General features: G+C 40.5%; 1 protein-coding gene across 1 annotated transcript; it reads left to right on the top strand.

Moving 5' to 3' along the window:
* The first annotated feature begins 1,944 nt into the window (after nt 1-1,944).
* Nucleotides 1,945-19,537, top strand: LOC134674184 (activin receptor type-1). The gene is made up of 11 exons (XM_063532242.1): nt 1,945-2,005; nt 2,703-2,787; nt 3,993-4,169; nt 5,019-5,228; nt 6,964-7,064; nt 8,412-8,575; nt 12,787-12,972; nt 13,816-13,962; nt 15,364-15,542; nt 16,344-16,557; nt 17,291-19,537. The coding sequence occupies exons 1-11, from the start codon at nt 1,945-1,947 to the stop codon at nt 17,441-17,443; spliced, it is 1,677 nt and encodes a 558-aa protein (XP_063388312.1). The 3' UTR covers nt 17,444-19,537.
* Nucleotides 19,538-20,311: the final 774 nt, after the last annotated feature.

Here is a 20,311-nt window from a genome sequence, read left to right as displayed (position 1 = left end):
TTTACTTCAAAGGTTTAACTATACCTAAAATGAACAAAAACGCTTTTTTTCTTTATTGTGGTTATCAGATCACAATTTTGTAGTCACGCCCCAGGAGAGAACCAAGGGAAAGTTCAGATATTTAATTAAAATACATAAATACCTATTAAAATAGGTGGTCCGCAATAATTGAATTATTTTATTACATTATAATATATTCATTATCCATTAGCATTTCAATTATGTTTATGTTTAACGAAGATATTGAAGCTTCAATTAATCGCTATTTGGTTCCGCTGTGTAGCGTTTATCGATATATAACATGATTAAAATCGACTTTTCACATGCCTAAAAGAGCACACATATACGTTTTTACGCACACATGCACAACCCGGGTCGCCTAAAAAGGGGCCACTTGGATTTGAAGTCCATCTTGTCAACAGTATAGTTGTCCTTTTTTGACAAATGGCATTTTAAAAGAGCGAGGAGAGAGAAATGATACTAGTTGCTGCGCCGTCAAATAGAACAATAAAGGTAGGGGCTTCGAGCAACACGGAAGGGAGGCGGCATTCCCACTATTTCCCCTCTGCCGAGGTACAAGATTAGCACGTCAATCTAATCTAGCGCGGGTAATAAAACTAGTTGCACTTGGATTTTTCACTAGATCGAGTCCAGACGCGCGCGTGAACACTGCTGCACAAAAATGCCTGTTTGCTCGGTTTTTTGTTATAAAAAGAGGTCGGGGACATCAAATTTACAAAATGAAAGTGTTACATTTCACATGTAATATTTTTTTTACATATCATACGTTTAATTACATTTAAATACAATTATTATATTTTAGTCTCAAGTAATTGTTGGATTTATCGATTTTGCTCGCTCAGTACAAATTGCGGATCGGTCGACCGACAAATCCGACTTCTCATCTCTCAGAATACAATGACATACTTCAACGAAAATGTGTTAGTGTGCGTGTTGTGACACTAGTCACTCGTCCGTACACAAAAAGAGATCGAGGTTTGCAAGATTTGTCTTTGACGTGTGTCATTTTCTATGTATTTGTGTCGTCATTACAGAGGGCCTACCGCGAACCACGTTCGACGTGTTGCCTCCCTGTCACACTTACGTATGAATTTACAAGTGCCATAGAGAGGCAACACGTCGAACGTGGTTCGCGGTAGGGCCTTTGATTGGATTTTGTATGTAAGTGTGTGAGAAGTGCGACTGTGTGCACCTTCCCCCCGCGAAAAATGGCAGAATGATTTGTACGGTGAGATATCGCTTGGGCCCCTCCCTTCTGACGTGTCGGAAGCCGGCGTTGCTCGAAGGGTAGGGGCCTTGGTTTTTATAATAGTGGTAACACACTATCGCACCGCACCGAGGTCATTGTGCGACGCACCCATAAGTAAGAGGGAGAAAGTGTTATCGCTTTCTCCCTCTTACTTATGGGTGCGTCCCACAATGACCTTGGTGCGGTGCGATAGTGTGTTACCACTATAAAGTAGCTAACACACTACCGCACCGCACCAAGGTCATTGTGGGACGCACCCATAAGTAAAAGGGAGAAAGCGATATCCCTTTCTCCCTCTTACTTATGGGTGCGTCCCACAATGACCTTGGTGCGGTGCGATAGTGTGTTAGCTACTTAAAGCTTGAAAGTAGATGCGTTTTGTTATCCATCAGTACTGTATGACAGTGTCACAGTGTGCAGTGTGCTGATATATTTTTTTGGAAAAACAAAACGCAAAGAGTGACCGGAAGTATACTTTACAGTAAATACACCACTTTTCAAAATATTATCATACAAATATTATATCCGATGTTAGCGAAAACTCACTATGTCAAATAAATAATATAAATATTTATTAAAATGTATAGTTTTGCAGTTTTTTTGACTCTTAGCAAATATCTCTCATAATGAGTTTAATTTTGAGTACCGCAGTGCATTGTTATGATGAACGTAGAATGGCGGACGTTGTCATTGTGGGATGGTTGTTCACATTTTTATTGATAAATACTTGCCATGGTAAGTAATACTAAGTTTAATTACTTGGACTTCATCTAGAATTCATATTACACAACACTTCAAAAGTTCATGAATATATATTACTCACAGACCGCGTACGAGATGATTGTTTTTTTCTACTCTTGTAGCCAGCTTTGTGTTTTTATATTTCAGTGTGTTTTTTACTATTGTAATTGCTCCTAACTGCATTTTCAGTTTACCTTTGACGATTTTGTAAAAAAATATGCTTATATAAATGATGCGTGCACTTGTACTACTAAATGTTAATTCATGGTAGTGATTATGTGTTTGGATTCAATTTTACTACTCTTCTGGACTAACGTAGTAATATAGACAAACAACTTCAAAAAAATATTGTTATTCATCTTACGAACTTCCCTATGAAGTCATATCTTCTAATATTATACTATAATTAATATGCTAAATAAAGTCATGACTTACTTTTGTTAGTCTTCAAATACTGCCTTTAAAGGCCTGTGCACACCGGCTGCGTGTGCGTGACGTGCACGTGCGCGTGCGGCGTTGTAGTATACAGATCCTTATGAGAGACGGCATACCGCTTGCGTGACATGTGCGTGTGCGGCTCCAACATTTTAGCGCACGCACACGCGCACGTCACGCACACGCAAGCCGGTCTGGCTCGGCCTTAAAGTGTCCTGTAGTGAAACTATAAGTTTTGATGATGACGGACTCCCAGGTCTGGTGGACCCGGATGACGACTCCACAAGGAGCTTCGGATCCATGCAGCTCCTTGAGGACCCGAAGTCTGTTCACATTTTCAGGTATGTAAGATGATCATACTGTAAAGATATATTTAGACTCTTTTTTTTTCTGGAAATTTAGGACCAATTTTTTTTTATACTTCATAAAATCTCTGGGCCTACTACTATGTAGTCTACTGTAATGTGTATTCTAGTAGATTATACATTAAAATAATTACTATTTCAAAATCTAGTCAAGATGAAATTTATTTCTCATACTGCCATTTTGCCACTCATACTGGCTTTGGGCTTATTATAAAAAATATACTTTTTACTGTCACTATGCTGCGTGAAGGAGAAGGAATCATAAAAGGTGAGATAGAAATATTTAGCTGTTCTACGCTGGAGCAGACAAGACCTTAACACAATACACATAATATCTAAGTTTGTCTCTAAATATTCAATTGGAGGTTGTGGATTTAAACCAGTAAGTTACTACAATTGTTTATCACAATCATAATGACGACCGGTCTGGCCTAGTGGGTAGTGAGGTAGTGACCCTGCCTGCGAAGCTGATTGTATTGGGTTCGAATCCCAGTTAGGGCATTTATTTGTGTGATGAACACAAATATTTGTCTCTGAGCTATGGTTGTTTTTTATGTATATAAGTATATATTTATCTATATGTCGGCGGCCGATCGCAAGATCAGGCATATCGTGAAATTCCTAGGCATATCATGACACGTAAAAATCTTTGACTCGTTCCCTGAGTCGACGGGGCTCCTATTTCTGGGTAGTTTGGCCTTCGAACCTATCCTAGCTATATATTGGTTTAATGTGAATATCGTCAAAACATTACGATCTGCCTGATCTTACGATCGGCCGCCGACATATATAAGTATATGTATATTGTAGCCTAGCACCCTTAGTACAAGCTATGCTTAGTTTGGGGCTAGGTTGATCAGGGGGCCGATTTTTGAATTTTGAGCGTTCGATTTCGTCACTCGAAAATCAGTGGAAAACACCGAATTGCTAATTTTTGAAATACGAGCGATAGAAATTGGGTATCTAGTGGTATTGACCACTCGTTTTCAATTCTATTAATAGAATTTAAATGCCGGGTACTGGAGAGACACACGAATTAAAAAATCGGGCCCCTGTGGAAGCTGTTTCCCAATATGTTCTGTGTGTCCCCCTAATAGTTATTTATCTTGTACGACAAATTCTACATTCAAACTGGTTTCCAATATCAGCAAGACAAGATATTGATCAACTTTAAATTTCAGATATAAATGCCATCAATGCGAGTCGCCATACTGCGACACACCCCAAGAATGCTCCGAGGCGCTGTTCTGCTTCAAGTCGTCGGTGCGGGACTCCGACGGGTCCCTGCGGCACTCGCGGGGCTGCAGCGCGGGCCACGACCACGCGCAGTTCACCTGCCATCACAGGCCTGATCAGAGGTAATCCTGGTCACTGAGCGGGGCCAGTTGTGAATAAAGGACTATGCGTCAAAATTGCCCCAAAACCAACAGAGATGGGAGTTAGGTCACTAGATAGCTATTTCTCTGTAATTAATTTCGTTCTATGGGCACCAAGCGGAATTCCATTGCAGAACTGAGATACTGGTATTTTAGTCAAAATGTCGTCACCCTTATTACCTAGGCAATAGAGTCCACCACCGGGCGAGCGCGGCAAATCATTCAGTGTGCTCGCCCGGCGGTGCGCGAACATCTACCCTGCAGCAATTAATTTACTTACCAACCCTATTGCCTAGGTAATAAGGGTGACGACATTTTGGCTAAAATACCAATATCTCAGTTCTGCAATGGAATTCCGCTTGGTGCCCATAGACCAAAATGAAGTACAGAGAAATACCTATCTAATGACCTAACTCTCAACTCAGTTGGTTTTGGGGCAAGGCTCCATACAAAGTTGCCCATGGTCCTTTCACTTCAAATGGGTCGGTCGAAGTATGCAGATGGCGACAGCAGAGCATGCCATGTCAATTACGCTAAAAAACGGCAAAAAAATCACGTTTCACGCCCCACTTAAATATTTATTATAAACTGTTTTTAGTATTTGTTGTTACACCGGCAACAAAATTACGTCATCTGTGAAAACAAAAATACATCATCTGTGAAAAAAAAATACATCAACTGGCTTGCTATCACGGTCCATGACTTCCCGGTACAGCCTAGTAAAATGAAAGCAAACCTTCTAGTCAGACTGAAAAACTGCTATCTAAAAATTTTAGCTATAGACTCACTAATTTGCCATCTAAAGGTACCTTTTCATAACTTTATTTCCAGCGTACGCAAACGCCACGCGGGCCAACTCAACGTGACGTGCTGCAAGGGCGACCTCTGCAACACCGGAGACTTCCCACCCCTCGCTCCTCAGGACACCGCTGTGGAACCTCTGCCTGATCATTCATGGAAGCTCTGGGCCGGGGTGCTGGCAGCTGTTTTGACGGTTACAGCAGCCATTGTCGCTGTAGTGTTATTGAGAAGGAGTCATAGGTAAGTCTAGTGTATCAGTATAGTACACCTCTGCAACACCGGAGACTTCCCACTCCTCGCTCCTCAGGACACCGCTGTGGAGCCATTACCAGATCATTCATGGAAGCTCTGGGCCGGGGTGCTGGCTGCTGTTTTGACGGTTTCAGCAGCCATTGTCTCTGTAGTGTTATTGAGAAGGAGTCATAGGTAAGTCTAGTGTATCAGTATAGTACACCTCTGCAACACCGGAGACTTCCCACTCCTCGCTCCTCAGGACACCGCTGTGGAGCCCTTACCAGATCATTCATGGAAGCTCTGGGCCGGGGTGCTGGCTGCTGTTTTGACGGTTACAGCAGCCATTATCGCTGTAGTTTTATTGAGAAGGAGTCACAGGTCAGTCTAGTGTATAGTACACCTCTGCAACACCGGAGACTTCCCACTCCTCGCTCCTCAGGACACCGCTGTGGAGCCCTTACCAGATCATTCATGGAAGCTCTGGGCCGGGGTGCTGGCTGCTGTTTTGACGGTTACAGCAGCCATTATCGCTGTAGTTTTATTGAGAAGGAGTCACAGGTCAGTCTAGTGTATAGTACACCTCTGGAACACTGGAGACTTCCCACCCCTGGCTCCTCAGGATACAGCGGTGGAACCTCTGCCTGATCATTCATGGAAGCTCTGGGCCGGGGTACTGGCAGCTGTTTTGACGGTTACAGCAGCCATTGTCGCTGTAGTCTTATTGAGAAGATGTCATAGGCAAGTTGAATTCCTTATACTTGTTAAGAAAATAATCTGGTTGATCAGTACCTTTACTACTTTCCTTTAGTGTTCTTTTTAGGGTTCCGTACCTCAAAAGGAAAAAAACGGAACCCTTATAGGATCACTCGTGGGTCTGTCTGTCTGTCTGTCCGTCCGTCTGTCTGTCACAGCCTATTTTCTCCGAAACTACTGGACCAATTAAGTTGAATTTGGTACACATATGTAAGTTTGTGACCCAAAGTCGGACATGTAACGTAAACAAATGAATTTTAAACATGGGGGCCACTTTTGGGGGGTAAATGAGAAAATCAAAAAATAAAGTTTTTCAAACTATATCGTGTTACATATGAAAGAAAGAGCTGAATGTGAGTATCTCAAACATATTTTTTTTTATAATTGTAGAATAAACAGTTTAGAAGTAATTCAAGAAAATAGGCAAAAAATGACCATTACCCCCCTTTATCTCCGAAACTACTGGGTCTAAAATTTTGAAAAAAATACATAATAAAATAGGTCTTTACCTATAGATGACAGGAAAACCTATTAGAAGTATGTAGTCAAGCGGACCAATTACTAAGTTTTTGTTCCGACCCCTACGGGTTTTTAAAGGCAATTCACTCGCGTTTCACATATATAAAAAAATATATTGTTAAAAATTTAGTAATGTACGCGAACCCTTGGAACGCGAGTCCGACTCGCACTTGGCCGGTTTTTTTAGAGGTCTAACTGGCCAGACCAATATATGGAGTTCTTCAAAAGTGTACTAACAGTTTTTAAAACGTCAGTAACGCGTGTGGACTTCATACGCAGCAGAGTAGCATATGTCCGCGTCATATGCTTATTTGTTACCAAAGTCGGGAGCACCTTCGGGCAAACACCGTTCCGTTCGGCTCAGTATTGCTCCGAGCAATTATTAGGGTTGACAAAACTTGACGTCTCTTTGCGTGCACGACCACAGTCTTATTTGGTAGTATGTTTAATAGTGAGTGTATTGTTCCAGACTGCGCGTGTCCCGCGCGGCGCTGCACAAACTCGGTCCGGATTCCAACTACTTCTCCAGCAATGTGTACAGCCCGCAAGTCACCAGCGCTTATTATGAAGGTAAATGTCTAATCATTTTTTTTATTAGCCTATAGGAGTGTCCCACTGCTGGGCAAAGGCCAGCTCTTTCCCGCCATTTGGTCCTATCCGATGCACACTCCCGCCACTCTTTACAAAATATGTCAAGGTTTTCCCGCCATCTCCGTTTTGGTCTTCCTCTGCCCCAAGGTCCATCCTGTGGGACCCAGTCTGTAGCTAGTTTGGTCCAGCTCTCCGGGTGCATTCAGCAGACGTGCCCTGCCCAGTCCCACTTTAGCTCCGCGGCTTTCCTGCCCACATGCCGATTTTGGAACGCAGTGGTGTTTCTTTTTGTCTAATCATATATTATTTATAATTTATTTTTCAACCATTATAAGACATACATTGCGTTGAAATGTTTATATGTGCATTCGTTAATAGTACATTTCGATGCTAGTGCGGAAGGTATGTCATTACTTCACGAGTACCGAGATATCTTGCCACGAGCCGCAGGCGAGTGGCAAGACTCGGGACGAGTGAAGAATGACATTTCCGCACGTGTATCGAACGACGTTTTTTAATACAGTTGCGAAAAAATAAGAAAAACATTGTTAATCGTACACTAAACAAAAGTGGTAACAGTGACAGCTCGGTTAGACGTCGTCTTTAAGTATATTATATCTATGGGCGTTTGGCAGCTATTCCGTTCCATTCAGTCAACTTATTAAGAACGGAATTTTCAATATTGAATATTAAAAAATAAACGTGTTATAATGATGAAGAGGTAAGTAATTAAATATGAAATATGTAATATTTTTCGTATTCTTACATTAACGGTAGGTTTTTATGCTGATTACGACGTTTAAAGGAAACTAATATTAACACTCATCAATAAGTAGTCGTGAATTGGAACAAGTATAAATTTAAAAAAATTGGAAAAGTAAAAAGCACTAGTTCGAGATAACCAACTTTCCGCACGCTAAACAGCTACGTAAAGTAGCACTTTTTGAGCAACTGTATTAAAAATTATCTTTTACGGTCCATATGGTCCCACTTTTCCGCACCAGTGCGAGAAACAGCACTTTTCGTGTATATGTCAAAAGTTTAAAAGGCCATATGTACTGTAAAACGTTGCACCGTTAAACCTATTGGCACGTGTATTCGTATACACGTGCGAACAAAGCACTATTGGAAAAACGTACACCGTAGTTATTTTTTTACTCAATTTCGATTTAATAAGAAAGAGGTTTCAGAAAAAACTAAAAAGTGAAGTGACATGTCTGTGTTTTATATAAACTCCATAGAGCTAATTCGACAGTTCGCAAAAAGAAGCTATATTTACAAGCTAAGTTGTATGTATTCTGTCAAAATTCTAAATTCTTTTTTCAGGTGTAGACGGGTCTCAGAATGGGGTCCGAGCGACGCTGGCGGGCGACTCCACACTGCGGGAGTACCTGCAGGGCTCCATGAGCTCGGGCTCCGGCTCCGGCCTGCCGCTGATGGTCCAACGGACCCTCAGCAAGCAGGTGTCTCTGCTGGAGTGTGTTGGGATGGTAAGGGGACCATTTACTTCATTTTGTTGTTATGAAATTCTCAAATGAAAATTAAAATAACCTCGAAACTTTTTTTTGTATAAAACCTGAGAAGTGCAAGTCTGACTCCCCCACTGAAGGTTCCGTACATTTTAGTATTTGTTACTGCGACAACAGAAATGCATCACGGTTCATGAGATACAGCCTGGTGGTAGACGGACAGTGGAGTCTTAGTAATAGCACAGTATAATAAAGAGTACTAACGTACAGTATGGACACTCCCTGCCTCCCGTTGAAAGTGCCGCCCACCCGCTCTCGGTTACCTCACAGTTACCGGCTGGCAAGGACGCGACGACGCGGTGCGCAGAGCGGAGGCCACGTAAAATATTCAAATATTAAACAAATATTTACAAAACCTATCAGATCACACTGAAACCAGTACAATACCTATATGAACTGAAAAATCATGTTTACAACTTACGTAATATGTTGGTGGCCTGAATTTCCTTACAAAATTTTCGTTACTTTGTTTATACTGATTCAAAATAGGAAACTACTTAGGGCGGGTTGCACCATGCCCATTTGATGTGCTGATCATGGCTAAAGATGGCGCTAACGAACGCTAACTGCATATTTGGGTTGCACCACGCCTAACGTCTGTTAAAAAGTTACGCTGCCCTTAACCGGTCGTAGACCACTGGTTAACGATTTTACCGCTTGATAAAAATGGCGGCACTTTATTGAATTTGTCCGTATTTCATGAATTTATATTTGATTTTTCAATACTTTTAGGAAATATGTTATTTAAATTATTAAAAAATGTTAATAACAATAAAATGTGGAGTTTCTAAACGCAAAACGTGTGACAGTTGACATGACTAGCTCTAAAAGTCATTATAATTGGGAGCCGATCCGTCTTTCATAAATACATTAATTTATTTATAGTTTAAAAGAAATGTGCGTGTTTTAAGTTTAAATTGCGTGCAAAATGACTCAAAGTTGGAGTTAAGACCAGATTGACGTTATCACAGGTTAACAAATACGTCCCATCAGATGAAACTCGACGGTATATAATGTCAGCACTACTACTTGTCGCCAGCCCGCCAGGATGGTCATTAAAACCAATTAAAGGCTTCTGATTATTGGAATCAAGATAAAAATGATAAATCCTTTGGACAAATCCACCACGGACGAACTATGATATTCGAAAACAGCGAGATGACACCTATAACCATCTACAAGTCTGCCTCTGAAAATTGTAACCCGCTACAGAAGTGAACTATGTTTAGAACTATAAACGTACATAAAACAAGATGGGAATATAAAATCAAGTATTTTGTGAAGTATGGCAAGTGTGAAGCAAATGTATTGGGACAATTCCAGACTAGTTGGCATAACTAATAGGTTATAATAAAGTGACAAAAATGTGTACTTAATGCAAAAGTGATTATAATACTTCAACTCCTACTTACTTGGATTTTATTTGCTTTTACAACATAATCTTATTCATAACCCTAAGAAACAACAACTTTCCAAGTAGGCATTAAACTAAAATAATGTTTATTTTTGGAGCTATCTATATTTGAATTGCAATTACAACTACAAGTGCAATTTGTGTTGCTTCTAATAGGATCCCACAGCCATTATCAACATAGCATGGCAAAGCATCCTTTAGCACAGCGGTCGGCAACCTTTTAGCAGCCAAGGGCCACATAGTAGTTAACTTAAAGTAGTCGCGGGCCGCACTTTGTTAATATTTATGACTTTATCAGACATTGACGTTTGTCAATATTACATACAATACAAAATAGCCATGGAGGCATTTATTGCTTTCCTTGGTAATAAAAAAAGCCAAAATATATATTACCGTGCCAAGGTGATACTGGCCGCCAAGCTTATTAAAGTAATTATTCTGGAAATATGGAACATACATGAAAACCACTGAGTTGTTTTAAAGGAACTTGTATATGCTTGTCAGATGCAGAAAGGAACAATACCCCTATCTGCATCTGACAAGTATATCTATTGACAAAATTCAAATATGTAGGTATTCTGTAAGTAGGGCTCTTCCACTATAGTCAATACAACATTTGCAGTGACTTTAAAAATACAAAGCAACATTTATAAAATTTTCATACAACTAACTGCCAATACCTGGGTCAAATAAAATATAATATGGCTTGTCTTCTGTCACCTGAATTTTATTTGTGTTCAACCAGTCTACATTGAAATATAATATATTTAACCATAGCCATGTATTGGAAATAATGTTCCAGTACAGTACCTACTGCTTTAACCTACCTCAAGTCCCTATATACATAACATTGAAACCTAACATAGGTACCTAAATAGCCCTGAATTTGTCACAAGAAAAGGCTTTCGGTCTGAATAATTTTATTTTATATGTTTTCTCCATACCAGCTTTTAAATTATTTATCTACACCCGAAGAAAGAAAATATAAAAAAAAATTAATAACCAAGTTACCTGTATGACTGAAAATATAATAACTATGATAGGTAGGTACTTAAATATATTTGTGAAATAATATATTATGTCAATAAGTTGTTTATCTACTCTCCGGATAACCTTTTACCTTCATTAGTCACTAAACTGCTTACCTAAAAAGGATATTAGTGGGAAATGGAAAATAAAGTAGATAAGGTAACTAGCAATATATTTTCTTGTCAAAATTGAAATTCAGATAATATTTCTAATACTTTATTTTTTGTCACAAGTTTTTTCCAGTTAATTTAATTGTATAATTTGTTGATTTCTTGAATTCATTCACTTGTGTGTAACTTTTATCATGTATACCATATCATATGGTATCAATCTAACCTGAAAAGAAAGCAATATGATATTATTATAATAAGTCTGATGACTTATTCCTCGCGTCTGTCCCGGCATTTTGCCACGGCTCATGGGAGCCTGAGTGCCGCTTGGCAACTAATGCTTAGACCAAGCAGTTTTAAATTAAAGTACAAAAGTAACTCGAATGCCTGCTACTAACAGTTATGCATTATTTTGTCAACATTATAATTGGAATTTTTTCCCTAACTATCGTCTTTGCTTCATAGTTGTAGATAGCGTAGTTAGCGCAAGTAATCACTTGTGCACGCTTGTGCTTAGGGCTCTGAAAGGACTGAAAGTAGGAAGCTATAAGTATTAAACTAATAAGATTTAGATAACTTACCGGGCAATGTCGCTCCTTGTTTGATTCCGACTTTAGCTAGGCCATTCAACAATCGTAGTCAGACATTTCACTTTAGAGTGCCATGAAGATACATTCTTTTTAATATATAACCATAAATATATTCAGGAATTGCAGAGATTGTTGAATATTTAGATTTAAAAGCTGAAAGGAAAGTTTTCTCGTTGTTGAGAATTTTGACAACTTTGGCAAGTATGACTGGGTTGCTATATTAAAAAATAATTCCCCCAAAAAAAAATTGGTAGGATTGCGTTCATAATACGGCAACACGATTATCGAAGAGTTATTTTAGCGCTCAGTTATTTTATGGTTGGTGCAACGCATTTTATTTAGCAATCGTTAAGACCCCCACGTCAGCGTTAAAATTTAGCGAAGCGTGCTTACGTTAGCAGGTGGTTTGGTGCAACCCACCCTTATTGTATAAATTGAGCTTAGATACCCACCTTACAACATAATAAGATTCTTATTTCTTCCTAATTCGCGCAATGAGTTTTGAGTAATTGAGGTCATCGAACTTGACAACAAACTGGCGAGAACCCTCACACGTCTTATCTCACTCACACAAGCATGGTACGCGTTTACCTACACGAGCTTACCTACGCACACAATCTGTGCGTAGAAACGCGTTTGTTTCATACATTTTATCGCCAGTGTCCGGGGTGTGGTAATAGGGTCCCGTTTTAACCATTTTGGTACGGAACCCTAAAACGTATAACTTTGAATTACTGTATTTATACTCTGTATCTTGAGGTATTTAAATAAAAGTAAACAAAATCTACCCTCAAATGGCTCCTTAAGCCAGTTGAGGGTAGATGAAAACATTACACGATCAAATAATGTAGGTTAAAGTGAGGTCGTTCAGTGACAGATCCAGGCGGTTTTGTATTTGGTTGGTTAACCAATAAATGTTATGACTACCCGAAAATGTACAAATTGTTTGTTTACTTTTATTTAATGACCGAAAGGTCCTAAAGATACAGAATAAAGTCTGATATGGAATTATTTGTTTTTTTTTTCCAGGGCCGCTACGGTAAAGTGTGGCGAGGCCTGTGGTATGCCGACAGCGTGGCCGTCAAGATATTCTTCTCGAGGGACGAGGCCTCCTGGCAGAGGGAGACGGAGATATACAGCACCGTCCTGCTCAGACACACGAATATACTGGCGTATATAGGGAGCGATATGACCAGCAGAAATAGTTGTACACAGGTAACGAAATAGTATCTAAACCCCTTAGAGTTAGACCGTAAAAAGTCTGCAGTGATTTTGGTAGCCCACGCAGTGCAAGTGTCATTTTAAAAGTCAAATTTCTACGAAATTATGACGTATACATAACACTTACATTGCGTGGGCTATCAAATCCGCTGCAGACTTTTATTGGTGCGACTATACCAACATTCAAAAGTATTTTTCGATATACACTTTTATTGCCGACTGTACTTTTTCTCCTTTGCATGTCTATCAAGTACTTCCCGATACCATTCAAATGAGCCTAAACAATATGTTTATGTTTTTCCAACGAAGAGTTCCTTTGGCTACCTTCCGACTGCATCACCAGAACAGCTCCATGTTAGCATATTATGCTTATATACACAGAATACACCCATAACTCAAGAACAAATGTTTGTGGTCATCACACAAATAAATGCCCTTACCAGTGGGGAGACACACCTGACTTCGGTCGAACTCGGCTCCGTTCGGCTCAGCATTGCTCCGAGCAATTATTAGGGTTGGCACCACTTGACTTCCTTTTGCTTGCACGACCACAGATAAGATAATCACTTGATTTTTGACAACCCTAAATTGCCGAAAGGGATAGTGCCATATATTAGAAAGGGATAGCATGATTCGACCCTGAACCGTTGTCAAACTTCGGGTTTGTAGGAAGTGTCCTTTCTGTACGGTAGTACTATTATTTCTTCTGTGCCCTTACCCCGGTAAGGGCTTTTATTTGTGTGATGACCACAATCCCGATTCGAACCCAGGACCATCGGCTTCAGCAGCAAGCAGGGTCACTATTCACTAGGCCAGACTAATGTTTTTTTTTTTCAGTTATGGCTGATAACCCACTACCACCCTCTGGGCTCGCTGTACGAGCATCTACAGAGGTCCACGTTGACGAGGCACCAGATGATGCTGATATGTCTGTCCACTGTCAACGGACTGCTGCACCTACACACAGACATACATGGCACACAGGTTAGTTGTGTATATATATAGTTATGGTGATAACACACTAGCGCCCTCTGGGCTCGCTGTACGAGCATCTACAGAGGTCCACGTTGACGAGGCACCAGATGATGCTGATATGTCTGTCCACTGTCAACGGACTGCTGCACCTACACACAGACATACATGGCACACAGGTTAGTTGTGTGTTGTGTATATATATAGTTATGGTGATAACACACTACCACCCTCTGGGCTCGCTGTACGAGCATCTACAGAGGTCCACGTTGACGAGGCACCAGATGATGCTGATATGTCTGTCCACTGTCAACGGACTGCTGCACCTACACACAGACATACATGGCACACAGGTTAGTTGTGTATATATATAGTTATGGTGATAACACACTACCACCCTCTGGGCTCGCTGTACGAGCATCTACAGAGGTCCACGTTGACGAGGCACCAGATGATGCTGATATGTCTGTCCACTGTCAACGGACTGCTGCACCTACACACAGACATACATGGCACACAGGTTAGTTGTGTATATATATAGTTATGGTGATAACACACTAGCGCCCTCTGGGCTCGCTATACGAGCATCTACAGAGGTCCACGTTGACGAGGCACCAGATGATGCTGATATGTCTGTCCACTGTCAACGGACTGTTGCACCTACACACAGACATACACGGGACACAGGTTAGTTGTGTATATATATAGTTATGGTGATAACACACTAGCGCCCTCTGGGCTCGCTGTAGTAGTTGTGTAGTTTTAGTTTAAAAGCTGTATCACACTACCGCACCGCACCGTGACCTTGGTGTAGTGCGGCAATGTGTTACAACTTTCAATCTAAATGTTAATATAAGTATGTAAGTAATAAGGGGTCGTCCATTAATTACATCACACAAAATTTAGATTTTTTAGACCTTCCCTTGTCACACTTTTTTGATAGAAAAAAGATAGTTCTTTAATACGTACTGTCACACTTGCCATGAACCCTAATAGGTATGACAATCTCTAATAATATAATAAAGCAGATAGAGTCTGTGCGGGAAGAGAAGAGTCGTGGAATGTATGGGAAACAATATATTCCACGACTTGAACAGACTTTATATCAAAATATAAGTGATTTTGGTCCATTTAAAGAAAGAGCTATGATTTGAGCAGTCTATGTTTATATGTGGACATTTTCAACTAGTTTTGAAAAAAAAAATTGTACGGGCATAAAGTTTTTCATAGCTTTTTCTTGATGAGAATTATTATAGTCATGTCGAATAAGTTAGTTAAATTGAATAAAAAATTAGTCTCTTTTTAATTCGAAATATGGCATTCGAACTCATGAAATCTCCATATTTTGAAAACATGTTTCTTTCAGTGATAATTTGATATTGGTGTAAATCAATTCAACTTTCTATTCCTCAGGGCAAACCGGCCATTGCTCACCGGGACATCAAATCCAAGAACATCCTCGTGAAAGTGAACGGCGAGTGTTGCATCGCGGACTTCGGCCTCGCCGTCACCGCCGCGCACGTGGCCAGGCAGGAGCCCAGCGCGAGGCAGGGCACCGTGCGGTACATGACCCCCGAGGCCCTAGACCAGAGGTGAGAATCCAAGAACACCCTCGTGAAAGTGAACGGCGAGTGTTGCATCGCGGACTTCGGCCTCGCCGTCACCGCCGCGCACGTGGCCAGGCAGGAGCCCAGCGCGAGGCAGGGCACCGTGCGGTACATGACCCCCGAGGCCCTAGACCAGAGGTGAGAATCCAAGAACACCCTCGTGAAAGTGAACGGCGAGTGTTGCATCGCGGACTTCGGCCTCGCCGTCACCGCCGCGCACGTGGCCAGGCAGGAGCCCAGCGCGAGGCAGGGCACCGTGCGGTACATGACCCCCGAGGCCCTAGACCAGAGGTGAGAATCCAAGAACACCCTCGTGAAAGTGAACGGCGAGTGTTGCATCGCGGACTTCGGCCTCGCCGTCACCGCCGCGCACGTGGCCCGGCAGGAGCACAGCGCGAGGCAGGGCACCGTGCGGTACATGACCCCCGAGGCCCTGGCCTAGAGGTGAGAATACAAGAACATCCTGGTGAAAGTGAACGGCGAGTGTTGCATCGCGGACTTCGGCCTCATCGTCACCGCCGCGCACGTGGCCAGGCAGGAGCCCAGCGCGAGGCAGGGCACCGTGCGGTACATGACCCCCGAGGCCCTGGACCAGAGGTGAGAATACAAGAACATCCTGGTGAAAGTAGGGTTAGGGTTAGATACAAATTTCGAATTTCCTGACAAAAGGTCCCATAGTAAAAGTTGCTCAATATAATTCCAAAACCCTTAGCCATCCTGTATAAATCTTTTAATTGATAATTGCAAAAAACTTTATTTTCTCTGTAACCATATCTCTTATTCCAGCATGAACCTCCAATGCTTCGAGTCGTACCGCAAATGCGACATATACGCGCTCGCCCTGGTTCTGTGGGAAGTATGTCGCCGAGTCAGCCCGGCGCGAGAGGCCAGGGTACCGTTCTATGAGCATGCTCCGAGCGATCCATCGGTGGAACTCATGAGGAAGATCGTCTGTGTGGACGGGGCAAGGCCGGAGCTCCCTGACACGTTTACACACCCGGTAAGTGACACTGGACACTATATTGCAAGCTTTCATAGGCTATGTTTCTTTATTACGCTTTTTTACCAAGTGTGGAAGTGTCATAATAAACGACTTTTCATAATAAATTGACGATCATAATGACACTATCATAATTTGTCATTGTAAAATCTGTACAAAGCTAGCTCGGTCCGATTCTAAGTACCAGGAGTGTATAAGTCAGTAGGAGTAGTCCCTAAGGAAGCTAAGTAAGTCCAGAACCGGAGGCCAGTGTACCATTCTATGAGCATGCTCCGAGCGATCCATCGGTGTAACTCATGAGGAAAATCGTCTGTGTAGTCAGGGCAAGGCCGGAGCTCTCTGACACCTTTACACACCCGGTAAGTCCAATAAATGTACTTGAAAAGCTTTCAAAGAGGCGGCCACGCGCTTGTGACACCATTGGACCAGTAAACATCTATAGGCTTTAGACTTTGTCCTCTTGCCAAAACTTGTTTTTGTGCTTGTTTATCACTAATATAAAACTAGTAACTAAAGTCTAAACTTCTAAAGTACCAGGAGTGTATAAGTCAGTAGGAGTAGTCTATCCCACATTTTCACACCTTACAAGTGCGATGAAAAACATTGAGTACAGCGCGGTACGGGAATTATGAACTCGTGTTAATTAAGTCCTCGCCTTCGGCTTCGGTCTTCAATTCACACTCGTTCGAGGCTTGAAAGCTGTAGCGCCAAATTTAAGTAATGTTGTCCACAGACGATGGCGGGCATGGCACGCCTCATGCGCGAATGTTGGCACGCCAACGCCTCCGTGCGTCTACCGGCGCTGCGCATCAAGAAAACTCTTCTCAAGCTGGCCGCCAACGACAACTCGATGCACCTGGACGAGGACAGCGAGGTGTTCGTGTGAAGCGAGGCAGGTAGTCCTTATGATAATAATAGTAAAGTTACTTTTATAAGCAACGCAGACTACATATTTGAATCGGCGACAAATAAAAATATGTATGTACATAAGTACTACATTTATAAGAAGATATACTGCAAAACGTAATTCAAGGCCAAAAAAAGTAAAACAATGTTGCCACTGCAATAATTTGTTTGTAAAATAGCAAATAGCTTTTGATAAATAATCATGCATCAGCAGTGGTGGCCGGGCCGAGTGGATATGACGCCCGACTTTCAATCCGGAGGTCGCGGGTTCAAATCCCGGCTCGTAACAAAGAGTTTTTCGGAATTTATGTACGAAATATCATTTGATATTTACCACTTGCTTTTCGGTGAAGGAAAACATCGTGAGGAAACCTGCATACATCTGCGAAGAAATTCAAAGGTGTATGTGAAGTCCCCAATCCGCATTGGGCTAGCGTGGGGACTATAGCCCAAGCCCTCTCGCGCATGAGAGGAGGCCTGTGCTCAGCAGTGGGACGTATGTAGGCTGAAATTATGAAAATGATGATGAAATAATCACGCTAAGATAATTTATTCATTTGTAATTTTACTCGTACTATTTAAAAAAGTACTTTTATTTACTTATTTTTACATAAATACGAGACGCGCTGGTAAAAAGTGGCAACATTTCTTACTTTTTTTTGGTCTTGAATTACGTTTTGCAGTTTAGAAGATTCCTAAAATACCTGCGATCCGCTGGGTGTTTTTTAGGTTGCCCGCCAGATTATCCTGGTATAAGGTGCATAATCATGCTATCCAAATGTCACCTTTAGGCTGCGTTTCGAACAAAGATGTCCGTTAAGCAAATTTATCTTGCGGCCCAGGTCTACAAGGCAAAACCGTCTTTGTGACCCTAATAAAAACGTTGAGTATCGCTGTCTGAAGCCTTATATTAGTTATGATCGACATCAAGACTCGGTTTATTCGAGTGTTTTTCAAAGGAATGTAATTTATGAAAAATATTAATGACAGCTGTTTTTTTACACTAATATTTTCGCGCTTTAACTACGACATAAGCTATATTACTTATTAGTTTTATAAATTCGTAAGTACAGATGTACATAGTTCATAATTATTTTCAATCGTTTTTCCACGGAAACAGTACAAACGTGTCTTGCTATTTCAGTCAGTCTCGATACAAAAAGTACTGAGGTTGACTGAAACAGCATGACAAATACGAACGTTTCCGAGAAAATACGATGGAATACAATTATGCGCTACTTCTGTACGTTAAAAGTACGTCAAATTATACGTAAACCTGTTAAAATTTAGCACATTACAGATTTTAAATAAGTGCCTATACATGCCTGATAGCAAAATTGAAACTTGAAAATGTTATAATTTGGTTTGCTATGAGTACAATGTATTTTTTTGTATGAAAAAAGCTTTACTTAATAATTGTTATTTACTAAAAATGCTTCCTATTTATGGCATATACAATTTACTCTAATTTAAGTTTTTAATATCATTTGCTATTTGATATATGAGCGGCCAAGATACTCAAATATGTATATCTAAACATACACTCGAAGACCTAGATAATAGAGATATTTTCATATATTATTGACTATCTTGGGCGCACAAATATATCTGACAGTAAAATGTACTTTTAGCTGCTTTCTACGCCATATATCTAATCATATAATAAGTTTTGTTTTATATGTTTTAGTTACTGTACTTTATTAACATTATCTTAATTGTTCATTCAGTTTGACCGGTGACAGGAATTATATTAAAATACATGATATAAGAACTGTGTATCACACGCCAACATCTTTGTTTAACGAGTATCACGACATATTATGAATACGGCTCAACTAAGCATTTTTGCTTCATACCGGGAAAACTAAAAGCTGAAAATTAGCTGAAGTGAATAATATATATTATGGTAATTCAGTATGTTTCACAAAACATATTAATTAAGTACAGAATATAAAAATAATAAAGTTGTCAATAGAATTGGTCAAAAACGTAAATAAATAAACGTAATACTCGCAATACATATACGTAAATTTAAAATCGAACGTTAACTAAACATGAATGTAAAATTCATCAAAAGTTTAACTATATTAATATCGTAGAGGCAATTTTGACAACTAAAAAAGATGGCGTTGTATGGCTTTAAAATATGCGACTAAAATATTTTGCACTATATTACGGATCTTAGTTTTATTTCTTTATATTTTATATTTTTGACCAATTCTTTTGATCTCTCTAACTTAGGATAAGTGTAATAATATGTGTCTTTATACTGCCTTACTGGCAACATGTCAAGATATTTGACAGAATATGTCAGTCATGACTGTCATGTCAAATCCTGGCAAAATGTCAAGGTTTTTTAAGATTATGTCACCCATGACTGACATTTGACAGGATATGTCAATCAGAACTGACATGTCAGAACATTTCATACATATTTCAATTATAATTGACATGTCAATGCCGATACTAGATACTTAAAAAAAAGTGCCGAATAGTATTTGTAATTATTTTATAAGATGTATAAATGTAATAAATATAGAATATATTAGTATTAGGTTTTAGAAGTTAGTACTAACGAAAACTTAGTTTAACAATTTGCCTAAGTCCTAGGGAAATAAGTGACCATAGAGTGCACACTCCATACATCAGGTTTCTTACCAAACCGCTTGTTATTGTCGTAATTCTGCTACTCGACGCTAGATGTCGACTGCGAAAATAATAGTCGTTTTGGAACTAAACTGACGTAGGGAGTGAGCCAGTGGCGTAGCTAGGGGGCGGCGGGGGCGGCCCGTCCCGGGTGTCACCCATTTAGGGGTGACACCCGACCGTGAACATCACATCCACCAAT

Source organism: Cydia fagiglandana, chromosome 19 (genome assembly GCF_963556715.1).
Source record: "Cydia fagiglandana chromosome 19, ilCydFagi1.1, whole genome shotgun sequence".
Classification (NCBI taxonomy): Eukaryota; Metazoa; Arthropoda; class Insecta; order Lepidoptera; family Tortricidae; genus Cydia; species Cydia fagiglandana.
This window is presented reverse-complemented; position numbering and strand designations above follow the sequence as displayed.

What these genes read in the sequence shown, in the direction of transcription:
- LOC134674184 (XM_063532242.1), top strand. Translation starts at nt 1,945, where the DNA reads ATGGCGGACGTTGTCATTGTGGGATGGTTGTTCACATTTTTATTGATA. An exon ending in AAGTCTGTTCACATTTTCAG is followed by an intron (nt 2,788 to 3,992) that starts GTATGTAAGATG and finishes TTTAAATTTCAG; the next exon opens with ATATAAATGCCATCAATGCG. An exon ending in TTATTGAGAAGGAGTCATAG is followed by an intron (nt 5,229 to 6,963) that starts GTAAGTCTAGTG and finishes GTATTGTTCCAG; the next exon opens with ACTGCGCGTGTCCCGCGCGG.